At 62.9% G+C, this 14,446-nt stretch overlaps 2 protein-coding genes across 4 annotated transcripts in view; both read left to right on the top strand.

Annotated features, from left to right (window-relative positions):
- Positions 1–1,500: 1,500 nt before the first annotated feature.
- On the top strand, positions 1,501–6,653 carry EGR3 (early growth response 3). Of its 3 annotated transcripts, XR_005933796.1 has the most exons (3): positions 1,501–2,033; positions 3,175–5,235; positions 6,490–6,653. XR_005933796.1 is itself a non-coding variant. In XM_030035371.2 (2 exons), exons 1-2 carry the CDS (start codon positions 1,880–1,882, stop codon positions 4,224–4,226), a joined length of 1,206 nt encoding a protein of 401 aa, XP_029891231.1. In that variant the 5' UTR covers positions 1,501–1,879; the 3' UTR covers positions 4,227–6,224. The 3 variants fall into 3 exon arrangements, 2 of the variants coding, with proteins under 2 accessions (XP_029891231.1, XP_029891232.1); XM_030035371.2 differs by lacking the exon at positions 6,490–6,653 and having other exon boundaries at positions 3,175–6,224; XM_030035372.2 differs by lacking the exons at positions 1,501–2,033; positions 6,490–6,653 and adding an exon at positions 2,732–2,845 and having other exon boundaries at positions 3,175–4,230.
- A 3,399-nt stretch (positions 6,654–10,052) lies between these two features.
- BIN3 (bridging integrator 3) overlaps positions 10,053–14,446 on the top strand; it is a 44,434-nt gene continuing 40,040 nt past the window's right edge. The window contains exon 1 of the mRNA XM_030035375.2: positions 10,053–10,378. Coding sequence (XP_029891235.1) covers positions 10,371–10,378 — 8 coding nt within the window. The 5' untranslated portion in view covers positions 10,053–10,370. The remainder of the gene's footprint in view (positions 10,379–14,446) is intronic.

Below are 14,446 nucleotides of genomic sequence, written 5' to 3'. Positions count from 1 at the left end.
AGGGGGCTTCCGATGAAAGCGGGGTGCTGAGATGGATGGGTGATGATGCAATGGATGGGGGGGGCTGCAGTGGATGGGGGGGGCCTGGAGTGGATAGAGCACACGGGTAACCCCCCCCACACACACCCCCCACTCACAAAGAGGCCACGGTGGGGTGTCGCTGACCCCCATTCCCGGTACATGCTTTCCCCCCCCCCCCCGTGCACCGCAGCATCCCCCCCCCCCCCCCCCAAACCGAGAGGCTGCTGGCACCGCAGGGCCAAAATCCCCGGGCCTCCCAGCACCGGCACCCTCCTCCCCAGTGCCCCCCCCCATCCCACTCCGGACTCCCCCCCCCCCCCCCGCAGCCGGCAGCCAGTGCCCGGTCCCCTCCAGCTGCAGCACTCCCGTAGCACGGATTTCACTCCCATTGCAAAGCCGGCCCTGCAGGAATTGGGTAAGTGGAGCTATTGCAACACAGCATTTTTCCATACATTTGCTATATAACTCGGAGGGTTTTAAAGATAGCATCAGTTGGCACACTTAGCACGAAACCACCTAATTACTGACGCCTTGGAAGTGCCAAACTTTTAAAGGGGGGAGGTGAGGTTAAAATCACAGGCGACCAACAAGTGTTACCTGTTTTAAAGTATTCAAAGCACTGTTCTCCATGGGACCCGGGCCATGGGGAGGGGGACAGCTCGGTGCAGAGCCATCTCCCCTGTCATCACTAGCTAGGGAAGGAATTTTCGGCTTCTGCCGCTCCAGAGCCTTCCCCGCTGCCCCCCCTCCTTCCCACCAAACTCCCCAAACTCCTGTTTGCCCCGCACATCTCCCATCCCGCTTCTCCTGGGCTGCGGGATGGGGTTTGTGGCCGGTTTCCCCCCCTCCCTCCTGCTCTCCAGGGAACGGAGGAGTGTGTGGGGGGGGATAAAATCTCCAGGTAAGGGCCTGTCTCTGAGCATCCCCGGGGGAGGACGCGGGGACAGGCACGGCAGGGGTGGGCTGCCCCCGCTTCTTCCCGGGGGGGGGGGGGGGGAGCCGCCGCCACCTGCCCTCCGCGGGGGGCACGGCATGGCTCGGCGGGTGGGGTGTGAGCGCGGAGGGGGGAGACCCCCGCAGGATGCCCGGTGCGGGATGCCCGGTGCAGGGTGCCCGGTTCCCGGTGCGGGATGCCCGGTGCGGGATGCCCGGTGCCCGGTTGCCGGTGCAGGGTGCCCGGTTCCCGGTGCGGGATGCCCGGTGCAGGGTGGTGCCCTGTGCCCGGTGCCCTGTTCCCGGTGCCCGGTTCCCGGTGCCGCTCTCCCCGTTGCCCGTCCCCGCGCGCGGCCGGCCCCGCTTCCTGCTTTCTAATGTTCCATTGTGCGGAGCTTCCATTGTGACGTCTCGGCCTCGGCTCGGCTTTGTCTGTCCATATATGGGCAGCTACGTCACGGAGCGCTCCCGCCGCCCGGATAAATGGGCTGCGGAGTCCCCGGCGGAGCAGTCGGGCGGCAGCGAGGGAACCTGCGAGCGGAGCCGAGCGCGGGAGGGAGCGGGGACGGGGACGGGGACGGGGACGGGGAGCGGGAGCGAGCGAACGAGAGGAGGGGTTAAATCCTCCCACCCGCTTCTACAACCACATCTGCCAGCCAGATCGCCCCCTCCCCCTCGAGGAAACACCACCAGGGACCCACGGAGGACCGCCCCCCCCCCCCCCACTCCCCGCACCCCCTCCTCCGCGGCCACCCCCGGCTCCCCCCCCCTCCTCCTCCTCCTCGCCGCCCCCCCCCCCCCCCCCCCGCCCCCGCCCCAACTTTTTCTCTTGCATGATTTCCCTCGCACGGATTTGCCACTCGGATGTTGTTTCCTCGGGAGCTGAGCTCGGAGCCACGTTGAACCAGCCTTTTCCTCCAGTGCTATGACAGGCAAACTACTGGAGAAGCTGCCGGGGACCATGAACACTTTGATGAACCAATTGCCTGACAATCTGTACCCAGAGGAGATCCCCAACTCTTTGAATATCTTCTCCAGCAGCAGCGACTCGGTGGCTCACTACAACCAGATGGCTGCAGGTAAGGTTGGGGGGGGGGGGTTGGTGGTGGGAGGAAAATGGGGAGAAGGGGAGGAGGGGGGGGGGGGAGCCGGTGGGGCGAGGAGGAGGACGCTGTGGGTAGGGTGTCATGGAGCCTCGGAGGGAAGGGAAGAGCTGGGGCTGGGGAGCGTCCCCCCCCCCGCACCCACCCACCCCTTTCCTCGCCGTGTCTCCGCGCGATCGCTGCAGGGCTCCGCCGAGCGCTGCTGCCGAGCCGCCGCCGCCGCAGGTACGGGGACGGCGGCCGGGCTCCGTGGGGAAGGAGGAACACGGAGAGGGAGGGGAGGAAAGGGGATGGTGGCGGGGGGGTGTCGGAAAACGGCCGGGCCCCCCGTGGCACGGAAGGGCCACCCGCCCGCCCGCCCGCGCCGGGATCCGCGGGGGTGCGGAGGCACCGCGGACGCGTGTGGCCGTGGCAGCCGCCCCCCCCCCCCCCAAAACCCCGCAGCGGCGGCGGCGTGGGCTCCCCGGGACGCGGCGCCGACTTTCCCGGAGCGCCGGGTTTATGATGGGGGGGGACACACGGAGGAACGGGGGACACGGGACACACACATGGGGGGCACAGGTGAGCGCGGGGGGGGGGCTCCCAGCGTGTCCCCGCTCCCACCCGGAGCTTCGCCGGGCTAAACCCCCCCCCCCCCCAACCCCCCCTTCCCTCCCCGTTTCTCCTCGCCGGGGCTCGGCGCAGGGAAGGCGGCGAGTCGGTAACGGCGTCGGCGGCCGCAGCCGGCTCCGCGGAGTGCCCAGCGCTGCCGGGGGCTGGACGGGGAGGAAGCCTACCTGTAGCCGCAGGTACCTCCTTCCCCCGGCCCCACCTGCGGGGCAGCGGTGGTGTGTCTCCCGTGTCCCCCCCCTCCCCACCCGGGGCAGCCCGGGGGCCGCTTCCCGCGGGGGCGGCAGCCCGGCCCCCCGTGGCCGGGACCCTCGGCAGCCAGCGCCGCAGTACGCGGGGAGCGGAGTTTGGGGGGGGGGTGTGTTGGAAGAAGCGAGGGATAGGAGGGAGCGGGGCGGGGGGGGGTCCGGAGCATCCCCGGTGCATCCCCGGTTGCCCCCCCCCCGCCCTCCCCGGGGCGGCGCGGCCCTCCCGGCTCACCCTGCCCCGCTTCTCTGGCTCTTTGCAGATAATGTTATGGACATTGGCTTAGCGAACGAAAAGGCCGGTCAGGAACTGTCCTCTTATTCGGGGACTTTTCAACCCGCCCCGGGCAACAAGACTGTCACCTACCTGGGGAAATTCGCTTTCGACTCGCCCTCCAACTGGTGCCAGGACAACATCATCAGCCTGATGAGCGCGGGCATCCTGGGGGTACCGCCGTCCTCGGGTGCGCTCACCAGCACGCAGAGCTCGGCGGGCAGCATGGGGCCGCCGCAGGGCGAGGTGGACCAGATGTACCCCGCGCTGCCGCCCTACTCCTCCTGCAGTGACCTCTACCCGGAGCCCGTCTCCTTCCACGACCCCCAGAGCAACCCCGGCCTCACCTACTCCCCCCAGGATTACCAGGCGGCCAAGCCCGCCTTGGACAGCAACCTCTTCCCCATGATCCCAGACTATAACCTCTACCACCACCCCAACGACATGGGCACCATCACGGAGCACAAACCCTTCCAGAGCTTGGACCCCATCCGCGTCAACCCGCCCCCCATCACCCCGCTGGAGACCATCAAGGCCTTCAAGGACAAGCAGATCCACCCGGGTTTCGGGGGGCTGCCACAGCCGCCCCTCACCCTCAAGCCCATCCGACCCCGCAAGTATCCCAACCGGCCCAGCAAGACGCCGCTCCACGAGCGGCCCCACGCCTGCCCCGCCGAGGGTTGCGACCGTCGCTTCTCCCGCTCCGACGAGCTCACCCGCCACCTCCGCATCCACACGGGCCACAAGCCCTTCCAGTGCCGCATCTGCATGCGGAGCTTCAGCCGCAGCGACCACCTCACCACCCACATCCGCACCCACACCGGCGAGAAACCCTTCGCCTGCGAGTTCTGCGGCCGCAAGTTCGCCCGCTCCGACGAGCGCAAGCGGCACGCCAAGATCCACCTCAAGCAGAAGGAGAAGAAGGCCGAGAAGGGTTCGGCCGGGCAGCCCCCCGCCGCGCCCCCCGCCGCCGCCGCCGCCGCCGCCGCCGCCACCTCGCCCCCCGTCGCCCTCGCCCCCGCCGTCACCACGTGCGCTTGAGGGACCGCGGGGGGCGGCGCGGTGACACCCCCTCTCCTCCCCTGCCCTCCGCACCGCATGGCTCCCGGGGGGGGGGACCCTGGGGTAACCTCACCCCCCCCACCCGGGTTCAGGATACCGGGGGCTTCGCTGCACGGGTCCACTCTGCCCGCACCTGGATTGACCGGCTCCAGGCTGCCCACACCCGGATCCTGCCTGCACTTGGATCGACGGCACCCGCATCACCTGGATCCAGGCTGCCCGCGCCCGGATTGCCCGCGCCCGGATTGCCCGCACCCGGATTGCCCGGACCCGGGCTGCCTGCACCCGGATTGCCCGGACCTGGGCTGCCCGCACCCGGATTGTCCACACCCGGATTGCCCGCACCCGGATTGCCCGCGCCCAGGCTGCCCGCACCCGGATTGCCCGCACTGCCCGGATCCCGGCTGCCTGTACCCGCACTGCCCGGACCTGCGCTGCCCTGGTCCTGGGTGCCCGCACCCTTCCTTGCCCGGACCCGGCTCCCTGCTGCCTGCACCCGGATTACCCCCGCATTGCCCGGATCCCGGTTGCCCGTACCCGGATTGCCCAGACCCGGATTACCCGGATCCGGCTCTCCCGGCTCCAGTTTGCCCGGATCCCGCATCTCCCGGGTCCAGCTTGCCCGCACCCAGTTTGGCCCGGATCGGGGCTGTCCGGGTTACAGATCCCCGGGATCCCGGCTGATCTGGATCCCAGCTAGCCGGATCCGACTCAAAAGGCTGGGTTGCTCAGGATCGGGCCCTCCTGGATCCCACCCACCCGCTTTCCCAAGGGCTGGGCTGCTCAGGATCGGGCCCTCCTGGATCCCACCCGCCCGGTTCCCTAAGGAACTGGGTTCGCCTGGATCCGGTCCATCCGGGTGGGGATGGAGGGATGGAGCCGATCCGGCTCCTCTCTGCCTCGCTGGGCCTGGATCCGACCCCCTGTGCCTCCCCCCACCGTAGTTTCCCTCCCCCCCCCCCCCAAGCACCGGTTCCCCACGGCGGAGGTAAGCGGGCTCGGGCCCCCCCAGGCCGGGCTGGCGGGGCAAGGGGGGGGGGGGGGGCGGCTCTGCGTGTCCCCCGTAACTTCGGGGGGCGGCGGCGGCGGCGGGGAGCGATGTCCCGGCAGCAGCTTTTGGGTTTGTTTTTTTTTTTTTTTCTTTTTCTTTTTCTTTTCTTTTTTTTTTTTTTTTCAGCAGAAGGGAAATTCTTTACAGAAATGCAGAAAAAAACCCAGTATTTTGCTGAATACTTTTTATAATGTGAGATATTTTTATTTTATTTTATTTGGTCACTTTAAAACAACCAACCAACTACGGAGGAGAAAAATCAATTAGTCCTCTATTTTTTTTTTTTTTTTTTTTTTTCTCCTTCTGGTATGTGCATGTCATTGCATGACTGCTCTGATTTTTTTCTTCTTTTGTTTTAATAAAACTGTGCTCAGACATTTAAGCTAAACTAAGCAAAAATAATAATGACTTAAAAAAAAAATCTTTGTTGCCAAAAGGTCGTGCTATCCAGGTTTGATGTCTGCATGTGAAAAAAAACATTAAAAACGTACAAAAAATAAAGAGAAGAGAAAGAATGCAGTCTAATTTATGTGAACCGAAAGGAACAAAAAAAACCACAATCAGGTTTAACCACACAAACCTAAGGGAATGATATTTTTTGAAAGACTTTTGTATAAAGTTGAGTACTTAGAGAAAAAAAAAATCATACCAGATGTAATATATTTTGTGGATGTTTTTATTTCTTGGATTTATAGTACCTTATACTAAGGTTAAAAAAAAATTATGCTTGATATTGTGAAAAGGTGATAATTTTCACACACATTTCATTTGCTCATTTGTCATGTTGTAATGCAAATATGATAGTTAATGCATACAGCATTTTTAAGGGAAAAAATCAGAAATATTGAACTGATGTATTGTTGTACCATTTGCACTGTGAGCAAATGCTAATGCAGTAAATATATTGTGTTTGCTGACAATCAAAATCTGTAGTAAATATCTTTATTTTATCTTTCTTAAAAAAGATCTATATTGGTTTGGAAAAAAAAAAAGAACTCTAATATGTAAGGGGGATGTTAAAATGGCTTGAAATGTGTAGGACGGTGGGCGCTGTGCCTCTTTACGAGCGTCTTTGAAACCTGTTTGTACATTTTTTTCTAGTGTTGTATTTTCTGAAAAAAAATTTTTTTTTTTTTGGTATGATTTTTTTAAAAATAACCCAACCTTTTCTCAGCCCCCCCTCTCCTTCAGTTCTGTTCGCAGGACGGCGTGGCGAGACCAGCTGGCCAGGACGCTGGGTGACCCCGAAGGCGACCGGCTCCGTCCTCGCGTCCCCCCAATTTTCCCGGCCGCACTGGGACGGGGTGCACCCTGAAGTTCCCCCCAAAACCACCGCGTCCTTGGTTTGCCCTTGACCTTGCGTCTTATTTTTCCCCGCTCGTGCCGTCGCCGCCGCCTTGACCCCGTCACCATTTTGCCGGCGGCTTTCGCCGGGTCGCATCTGTCGGATAACGGTGGGCGAAAGAGGATCGTGCCGCTTCAGCCGGTAATGCCCCCGCGCCTTTCGCCGGCCAAATCGCCCCAGGTACAGAGCGGAGAGGGGATTTTTACTGGGCTGGGTCGCTCGGGTTAAAAATAACCCACTGGGTTTCAGAGCCAGCGCTTGTACGGGCACGAGGGACGGGTGGGAGAAGGAGCGGGACGAAGCGCTTGGATATTTGGAGTGGGCGCACGGGTGGTGGCCTGTGACGGTTAAATCCTTCCCCAGCGATGGGGCTGGAGCCCTGGCTCTCCTGGAGCTGGGATGGTGCTGGAGGATGCTGGGGGGTCTGGGGGGTCCCTCGGTCCACGCGGGTCCGGCTCTGCTGGGCTGGAGCATGACCGGAGCGGTTGAGCATCCCGCAAGCTTCCCCTTTTCCCAAGGCTTGCCAACAGTGCTGGTGGCCGGCACTGGCACCGCGGTCTTTCTCGGCGTTCCCGGGGTGCGGAGGTACCGGCACCGCCGTCAAATTTCCTGCCTTTTGATTTGCATCCACAGCCGGGCCCGGAGGAGCTGCTGCTCCTGCCAGGCCAGGGCAGCTCTGCTCGTCCCTGGGGTTTCGCTGAGCTCCCTGCCTCGGAGAGGCTTTAATTTTGGGGAGAACCCCGGGGGCAGACGGTGCCCGGGGCGGCTGCCCGGTGACTCAGGGCACGCCTGGCCCAGCCAGGGACGGCATCTCACGGTGTTGGCGGAACCGGCTTTGGAGCCCACGGGCACTGCGCCGGGTGGGCTCCTGCGTCCCCGAGTGGATTCCCGCGTGGTTGAGCCTTCGGTGACCGTTAAGATGAGGTCGGAGCGGCCGCCGGATCAGGCGCAGGGCAGGAAGGGCAGCGGGGGCGGCCGGCCGCGGCGTGGGGCCGGGATGAGCTGGGGCTGCCCTTCGCTCGGTGCTCCGAGCATCTCGGAGGTCCCGCGGCGATCGGGGGCTGCCTGTTGGTTTTGGAGCCGCTGGTCCCCGCGATGTCCCCTTGCGCGGCTCGGACAAGCCGAGGTGGATGGGCAGGAGCCGGAGCCGCCACGGACACAGCCGATGGCGCGGGGAGAGCCGCCGCGGCCCCCAGCATCGTCTGAGGCTGCTGTTGTGGCGGTGGTGATGCCCGTCTCCACTGGTGGCTCGTGCTGGAAGATGCTGGAGGTGCCGGTCACGGGCAGGTGGTGGCACGGCAAAGGCTGCTGGGAGATGCCACGCCGGCATCACCGCGCCACGGCGAGGAGCCACCCAACGTTGCTTCAACACTTCTTTGGGCTCCTTCGCTGCGGGCGAGGAGGAGGAGGGAAGGAGCCCACCAGGCATCAACAGGGCATCGTGGCCCCCAGTGCCGGGCTGGGGACCCGCTCTGCCACCCGGGCGCAGGCATCCCACCGGGCAGGACCCCCCCCCCCGGCGCGGAGCAGGAAGGTGAGGAGCACCCTTGGGTGGCAAAACGCGTGGAGTGCGTGCAGCACCTTGCACGAAAATGTTGGTTGCTACGGAAACACGGCACTTTCCATCCCCGTTCTGGGCTATCTGTGTTCTGGGGAGGAGGGAAGGGCTTGCCAGTCACGTACCAGCTCAACACAACTTGCTGCCTTTCCCTTCTCGACGGTGGCTCTGGGTTCCCGAGGAGGCCACCAACACCTCGCTCCTCTCTGCTGAGGGTCTTCGGGGTTTTGCAAGCTGTTGTTGAAACCCAAGAGCTCTCCGCGGGATGGGATTTGCTTCTGAGGAGGAACACCAAGAGCCAAGACTCCGTCCCTCCGGAGTCGGGAGCGACGAGGACCCGCACCCAGAAGCTCGTGGTTTGCAGCTGGTAGATCTTGACGCCACAGATGTTGGTGGGATCCCTCCCTGATCTTCTCAGCCTCCGGCCACCAGCTCGGCCTCTCCTGCTGCCCCGGCGGGAGACATCTGCTGCAGAAGGTCTGGATGGTTTCTGGATCGCCCCGACCCTCATCTCCCGCCCCGTGCCGGCACCGTGCGGATCCGTGTCCCCCCCTTCCTCCCCATCCCCGCCCAGGGCTGCAGCTCCAACCTCCGCTCTCGGCAGAGCGTTTCAGACGAAGGGCCCAGACTCACCCCCCCGGCACATGCCCAGGGCCAGGGTGACACGCGGGGCAGAGCCTCCACGGAAAATGCTCCCCGAGTCCCGTGGCCATCGGGACGCCCAGATGCCGGGATCCCCTTGTCCCAGCTCTGCCTCTGGCCCTTCCTTGCCGCGTTCCCTGCGCCCGGAGGTGCCGGCGCGGGGCATCGCGGTGGGGACGGCATCCAGGAGCAGCAGCGGGCAAGAAGGAACCGCCGGCAAACCCTTCCTGGCACCAGCCTTGCTCCATCCTTCCTCTTCCTCCCAGGGGTGCGGCAGGGTCCTCCTGGCTGCCTCCCCTCGGGGTTTGCTCTGACACCCCATCAGCGCCCCAAAAATTGATTCCTTTCCACTGTGTCACCACGACGCCTTGCAACCTCCCTTCTCCACCGACCCTTGCCGCTGCTGACCCCGGCTCCTTCTCCCCATCCCGGCACAAAATCGGTGCTTGGGGTCCGTGCCACCCTGGGCACCGTCCCGCTGGTTACCCACCCAGGTCTGCCCCCCCCCCCCATACCCCGCACTCCTTTTCGGCTAATCCCCTGTCCTCATCGGTGTCGGTAACACCTTCCCAGTTTAGCATCATCCTCCCTGGCTGTAATTACCGCCCTGTTTACCTCCACCTGCTAATTGATAAAGCCACCCCTGGCGTCCATCCCGGGCCTCCTCCCCTCAGCCCCGTGTGGTGGCACGTGCTGTCACCAGCCCAGTGTCACTGGGGCCGAGCCTGTTCCCCCCCCCCCCACCAGCCGGAACATCACCCCGGGGCTGGCAACGGTGTTCCGAGGGCACCCAGAGCTCGGGGGGGGTGTTTCGCTTCATCCCACCACCCACGGGGTCACGGCTGGTGGTGGCTGGGACGCCGCTGAGGACGGAGAGGTTTTTTTCGTCACCAAAAGGCCTTCTCGTGGCCCCACCTGCCCCCACCCAGCCTCCCGGAGCTGGGTTTGGGGGGGGGGGGGGGTTTCTCCCCAAAACTGGGTGCTCCCGCCCTTCCAAACGTGCGCACATCCCCGCTGCCCTCCCCTTGGGCCTCCTCGGCTGGGGCAGCCCTGTCCCTCCCCATGCCCTCGCCCACCCCACGGGTGCTCCCAAGCACTCCTCGCCCCCCCCCACGGGTGCCCCCGCCCGCCCCGCGCCCTCGCCCGCCGTAGGGTGCTCCTGGGCATCCCTTCCCCTCGCCCACCCCCGGGATTCTCCCGGCCATCCCCTCCCCAGCACCCCTCGCCCCCCCCCCCCCGGTTCTCCCCGGTTTGGGGCGGGCCGCGGTGGTTTTATTCCACCCGTTCCCGGGGTTTGCACCGAAACCGAAGGATTTTAAGTGTTTTCTCGCCGGTTTCCCCCTCGGGACACAGCTCCGGGCCCCTCTACCCTGCCCCGTGACGTCACGCCCCCTCCCCGACGTCACCCCCGGCGCGGCACGCGGCGGGTTAACGCACCCCGCTCCTCCCGCCCTCTGGCGGCGCTGCCGGAAGGGGCGGGGCGAAGGCGGCGGCACTTCCGGGAGCGGCGCGGGGCAGCGGGGGACCATGAGCTGGTGAGTGCGGGACCCCCGGGCCCGGCCCGGCCGTGCCGGGATCCGATCCGATACGGTCCGATACGGTCCGCCGCCGCGGGACCCCCAGCTCCCGGGCCCGGCCTGCGGCTCGCCATCATCCCCGGGGCTCGGCTCGGCTCGGCTCGGCTCGGCTCGGCCCGACGGGCCCCGGCTTCTCACCGCGGGCGCTGCCGTGGCTGGCGGCCTAGGGGGGCCCCGGTGCTGGCCCTGAGCGGGCCCCGGTGCTGGTCCGGCGGGGGCCCCGGTGCTGGCCCTGAGCGGGCCCCGGTGCTGGTCCGGCGGGGGCCCCGGTGCTGGCCCTGAGCGGGCCCCGGTGCTGGTCCGGCGGGGGCCCCGGTGCTGGCCCTGAGCGGGCCCCGGTGCTGGTCCGGCGGGGGCCCCGGTGCTGGCCCAGAGCGGGTCCCGGTGCTGGTCCGGCGGGGGCCCCGGTGCTGGCCCAGAGCGGGTCCCGGTGCTGGCCCGGGGCTGGTCCGGCGGGGGCCGCGGTGCTGGCCCAGAGGGGGCCCCGGTGCTGGCCCGGTGCTGGCCCAGAGCGGGCCCCGGTGCTGGCCGGGCTTGGCCCTTGTGCTGGCCCACAGCGGGCCCCAGTGCTGGCCGGGCTTGGTTCCGGTACTGGCCCTGAGCGGGCTCCGGTGCTGGCCGGGCTTGGCCCCGGAGCGGGCCCTGAGCGGGCCTCGGTGCTGGCCCCGGTGCGGGCCCAGAGCAGGCCCCGGTGCTGGCCCTGAGCAGGCCTCGGTGCTGGCTGGGCTTGGCCCCAGTGCTGGCCCGGCGGGGGCCGCAGTGCTGGCCGGGCTTCCCCCGGTGTAGCTGCTCCGAAGCTGTGTCCGCAGGCACACATGCGGTATATGGGTGTCTAAGGGCTGTGCACCCGGGGGGCTTCTCACCCATGTCTCCCCAGGCTGCGGTGGGCCCGGCCTCCTTCCCGGGTAATGGGGAGCAGGGGCTGAGCCCCTTGACCCCCCCCCGCCTTCCCACCTCCCCGCAGCCGGGCTCACTGCCCCATGCCCAGGTGATGCTGTGGGGAGGCGGGGCGTCCCTGAAAGGTCCCCGGCGGGTCTGTGAGTCTGAAACACTGTAAAACTGCCTTCGACTCCATTAAAGTAAAGCTTTTTTGTAAAAAAAAAAAAAAAAAAAAAGTATTCCTACGCGTGTTTGAATCAGACTCGCGAAGGGCTCGGTTCGCGTACCCCCGTGCCTTTGGCATGCTGCTCCTGCGTGTCTCCCCACCGCTTATTTAAACTGATTATTATAGAAATTAATGTTCACTGCCCCGCGTGATTTCTCATCCCGGATAGTCGCGTAGAGCCAGCACTGTTATGAGAGGTGAGGGATGTGCTGCTCTAAGGGGAAAAAGGCCTTCCCCTTGCCTGGCGGGCTCAGGTTGAGTTTGCCAGGGCAGGCACATGGTGAAAATTGAAGATTTTTAGAGTTGGGAGCGGGGGAAGTTGTGGTCTGGAAACATACTTCAACAATATAATGACGCACACATGGGTACCTATTAAAAAGAGGCCTTTTGGTTAAAAATACACACTTATCCACCAGGTTCATTTTTGTTCTGCTTTACTCATCTCAGAGCAGCCATGATTATAGACAACGCTGGTTAACGAGGGTCTTGGAGCCGCCTTTTGCCTGGGCTGCCCTCGTGAGCTCTGTGGGCAGCATGGCCTGGGGGCTGCTTTCAGAAAGCTCCAGCCAGTGGAAGAGACCTGCTCCGCTCTCCTGGTCCGGGAGGAGCCACAGAGCCAAAAACGTAAGAGATAAGTATTCCCTTCACATGATGGATGAGGAATAATTTGGGTGCAGAGCGGCAACGCTTTGCCTCTACGCTTTCCAGCATCCGTCTGGCCACGCTGCTTCCGAGGACCTCGTCTGGGGACCGTAGCTTATGGCGTCTGGTGGCTTCCTTACAATCCACGTGGCTTTTGGTGGGAGATCGGGTGTTTTTGCTTTTTGCTGGGGAGGAATAAAAGGTCATTGCCAGGAGGAGGGGGGGGACTCCGCTGAAATCTGAGTCTCCTCTTTCTTCTCCAGCAGCGTCAGTCCTTCGGCGTGTCGTGGCTCCGCTTACGCGCGAACGCGAGGGGCTCGGACCCCGCAGGGCTTCGGCGGCGTGTCAGAGACACAATCGCTCTCAGTTCGGCCAGCCGGCCCTGCCAACCCTCCTGGCTGATAATTCACGCAGACACCCGCCCCGGATGAATCGCCCTATTCACGGGGGGGGGCCGGAGTTCAGCGCCCGGCTGGCAGGGACGGGTTCGGCGTGACGTCCGCCTCGCCGCCACAGCGAGGGGTTACGCTCCCGCCGGCAGCGGGCAGCGGTAACAAATGCCGGCATGCGTGCCGGGGTGGGGGGGGAACCGATTGTGCCGGGGTCGTGCCCTGCTCCTCAAATGTCAGAGTAAAACATGTCCATCCCCGATGCTGCTGCTCTGCCGTCTCCACGGAGGGAGTGAGCTTTGTTCCAGGCTGGCGGGGTGGGAGGTTCATTTGTGTAGCAGAGCGTGTTTGCTTAGTTTGTGTGTGTGTCTCTCTCCAGCAACGGGCACCACTAGACCCGGGGCAGCATTGATTAAAACCCCTTTTTGCAGGGGTCAGCTGTTGCGGCCCATCAAGAGGATGGAGCTTCATCCTGAGCTCTGTCCTGCAGATCATGCTGGGGAAGCAGCACGTAACTCTGCCTCCAGTTTTGCTTCTGTACGCTCGTTACCTTAATTAATTTTTTGCAAAGGCCTGTGAGAGATCCCTAGAGATTAACTGGCAAAGAGGCTGTTTGCAAGCGGGATGGTAGATGCCTTGTTGAATTGTGCGTGGTTAATCCTTTGCTTTCCCTCGCTATTTGCGAGCGCTCGACGGGTCAGGGCTCTCTGTGCTGCATCGAGACTGGGAACACCGCAATGCCCGTTGTACCAGCACAGGAAAACTTTGCTCCAGAGACCAAAAAGTAACCCACTGGTGACAGAGGCTGGATTAAACCCCCAAAATCCCGACTCCTGCACCTAGGCAACTAGGCAGTGCTGTCTTTCTAGGCTAAGCTTTATTTAGAGCAGGAGTAGGCTTGTTTTGGGCAACAGCCTTGCATGGACAGATGAGATGTTTTCTAAATCTTGGCGGAGCTTGGTGGCTTCCTTTAGGCTTTACGCCGCGGACTCGAGTCTCTTGAATGCGTCTGCATCCCCCTCTTCCTCACCACTCACCTGCAGCCATGTGTTTTGGAAGAGAGAGGGGAAAATACTCCAGCAATTACCTTGGCCATCACTCCTAAAAAAATAAAGAGAAATGAAGTGATGGCTTTTACTGTATTATCACCCTCAATTGCTGGAAGCATCTGATTTGTGACCATCTAAAGGGTTTTTAAGGGTCGTGAAACCACGTAAAACCAAATGTTGTTGCAGCTCATAACCAGACTCCCAAATACCTCCTCTTTTGGTTTCCCAGCTCCTGCAGGTGACTTTACAAACAGGAAGGGGGTTTTAGTAATGTGACAGCTCGATATCCGAGTGCTGCCTCTCGGCACCGCTGCAACAGCTGGTATTTACTGGGAGAAAAAATATGTTAAGCAAATGTTGATAGTGAGGCAGTGTGAAGCACGTGTTTTCTTGTTGCACTGCAGCGTATTATTGGTCTGCATGGGGGGTTGCTGTTGCCGGACTGCTAAACCATATGCCTCTTGGCAGGGAGCTCTCGCTAAGTGGACTAAGGAGCTGGCATCGATTTAAAGTTTGGAGTGGAACTGTATGGTTGTACGATATTTAACTCCCCACATCTTTATCAGATGCAATCCAGAGTTAATATAAATGTGTTTTCTGAAATATTTGGGGATGCAGGTGAAGAAGAAGAGCTGCCTGTCTCAGAAAGGACGGTTGGCTGGATGGATTTATGCCTGCTAGCAAAGGAAGAGGAGAGTACGGGGAGGTGGCAGGCATAGCTGGGTTGTAGCGTAAGAGTAGGTTTGTTGGTTATTCATTTTGTTTTCCATATTTTGGAGCTGTGCTGTGGCCACGTTGGGCAGGTGCAATGCAAACACAGACCAAGGCGCTGTTTTCTTTC

The sequence above is a fragment of the Aquila chrysaetos genome, chromosome 13 (genome assembly GCF_900496995.4).
Source record: "Aquila chrysaetos chrysaetos chromosome 13, bAquChr1.4, whole genome shotgun sequence".
Taxonomy (NCBI): Eukaryota; Metazoa; Chordata; class Aves; order Accipitriformes; family Accipitridae; genus Aquila; species Aquila chrysaetos.
Note: the sequence above shows the minus strand (reverse complement) of the source record. Positions and strands in the feature narration are given on the sequence as shown.

What these genes read in the sequence shown, in the direction of transcription:
- EGR3 (XM_030035371.2), top strand. Translation starts at nt 1,880, where the DNA reads ATGACAGGCAAACTACTGGAGAAGCTGCCGGGGACCATGAACACTTTG. An exon ending in CTACAACCAGATGGCTGCAG is followed by an intron (nt 2,034 to 3,174) that starts GTAAGGTTGGGG and finishes GGCTCTTTGCAG; the next exon opens with ATAATGTTATGGACATTGGC.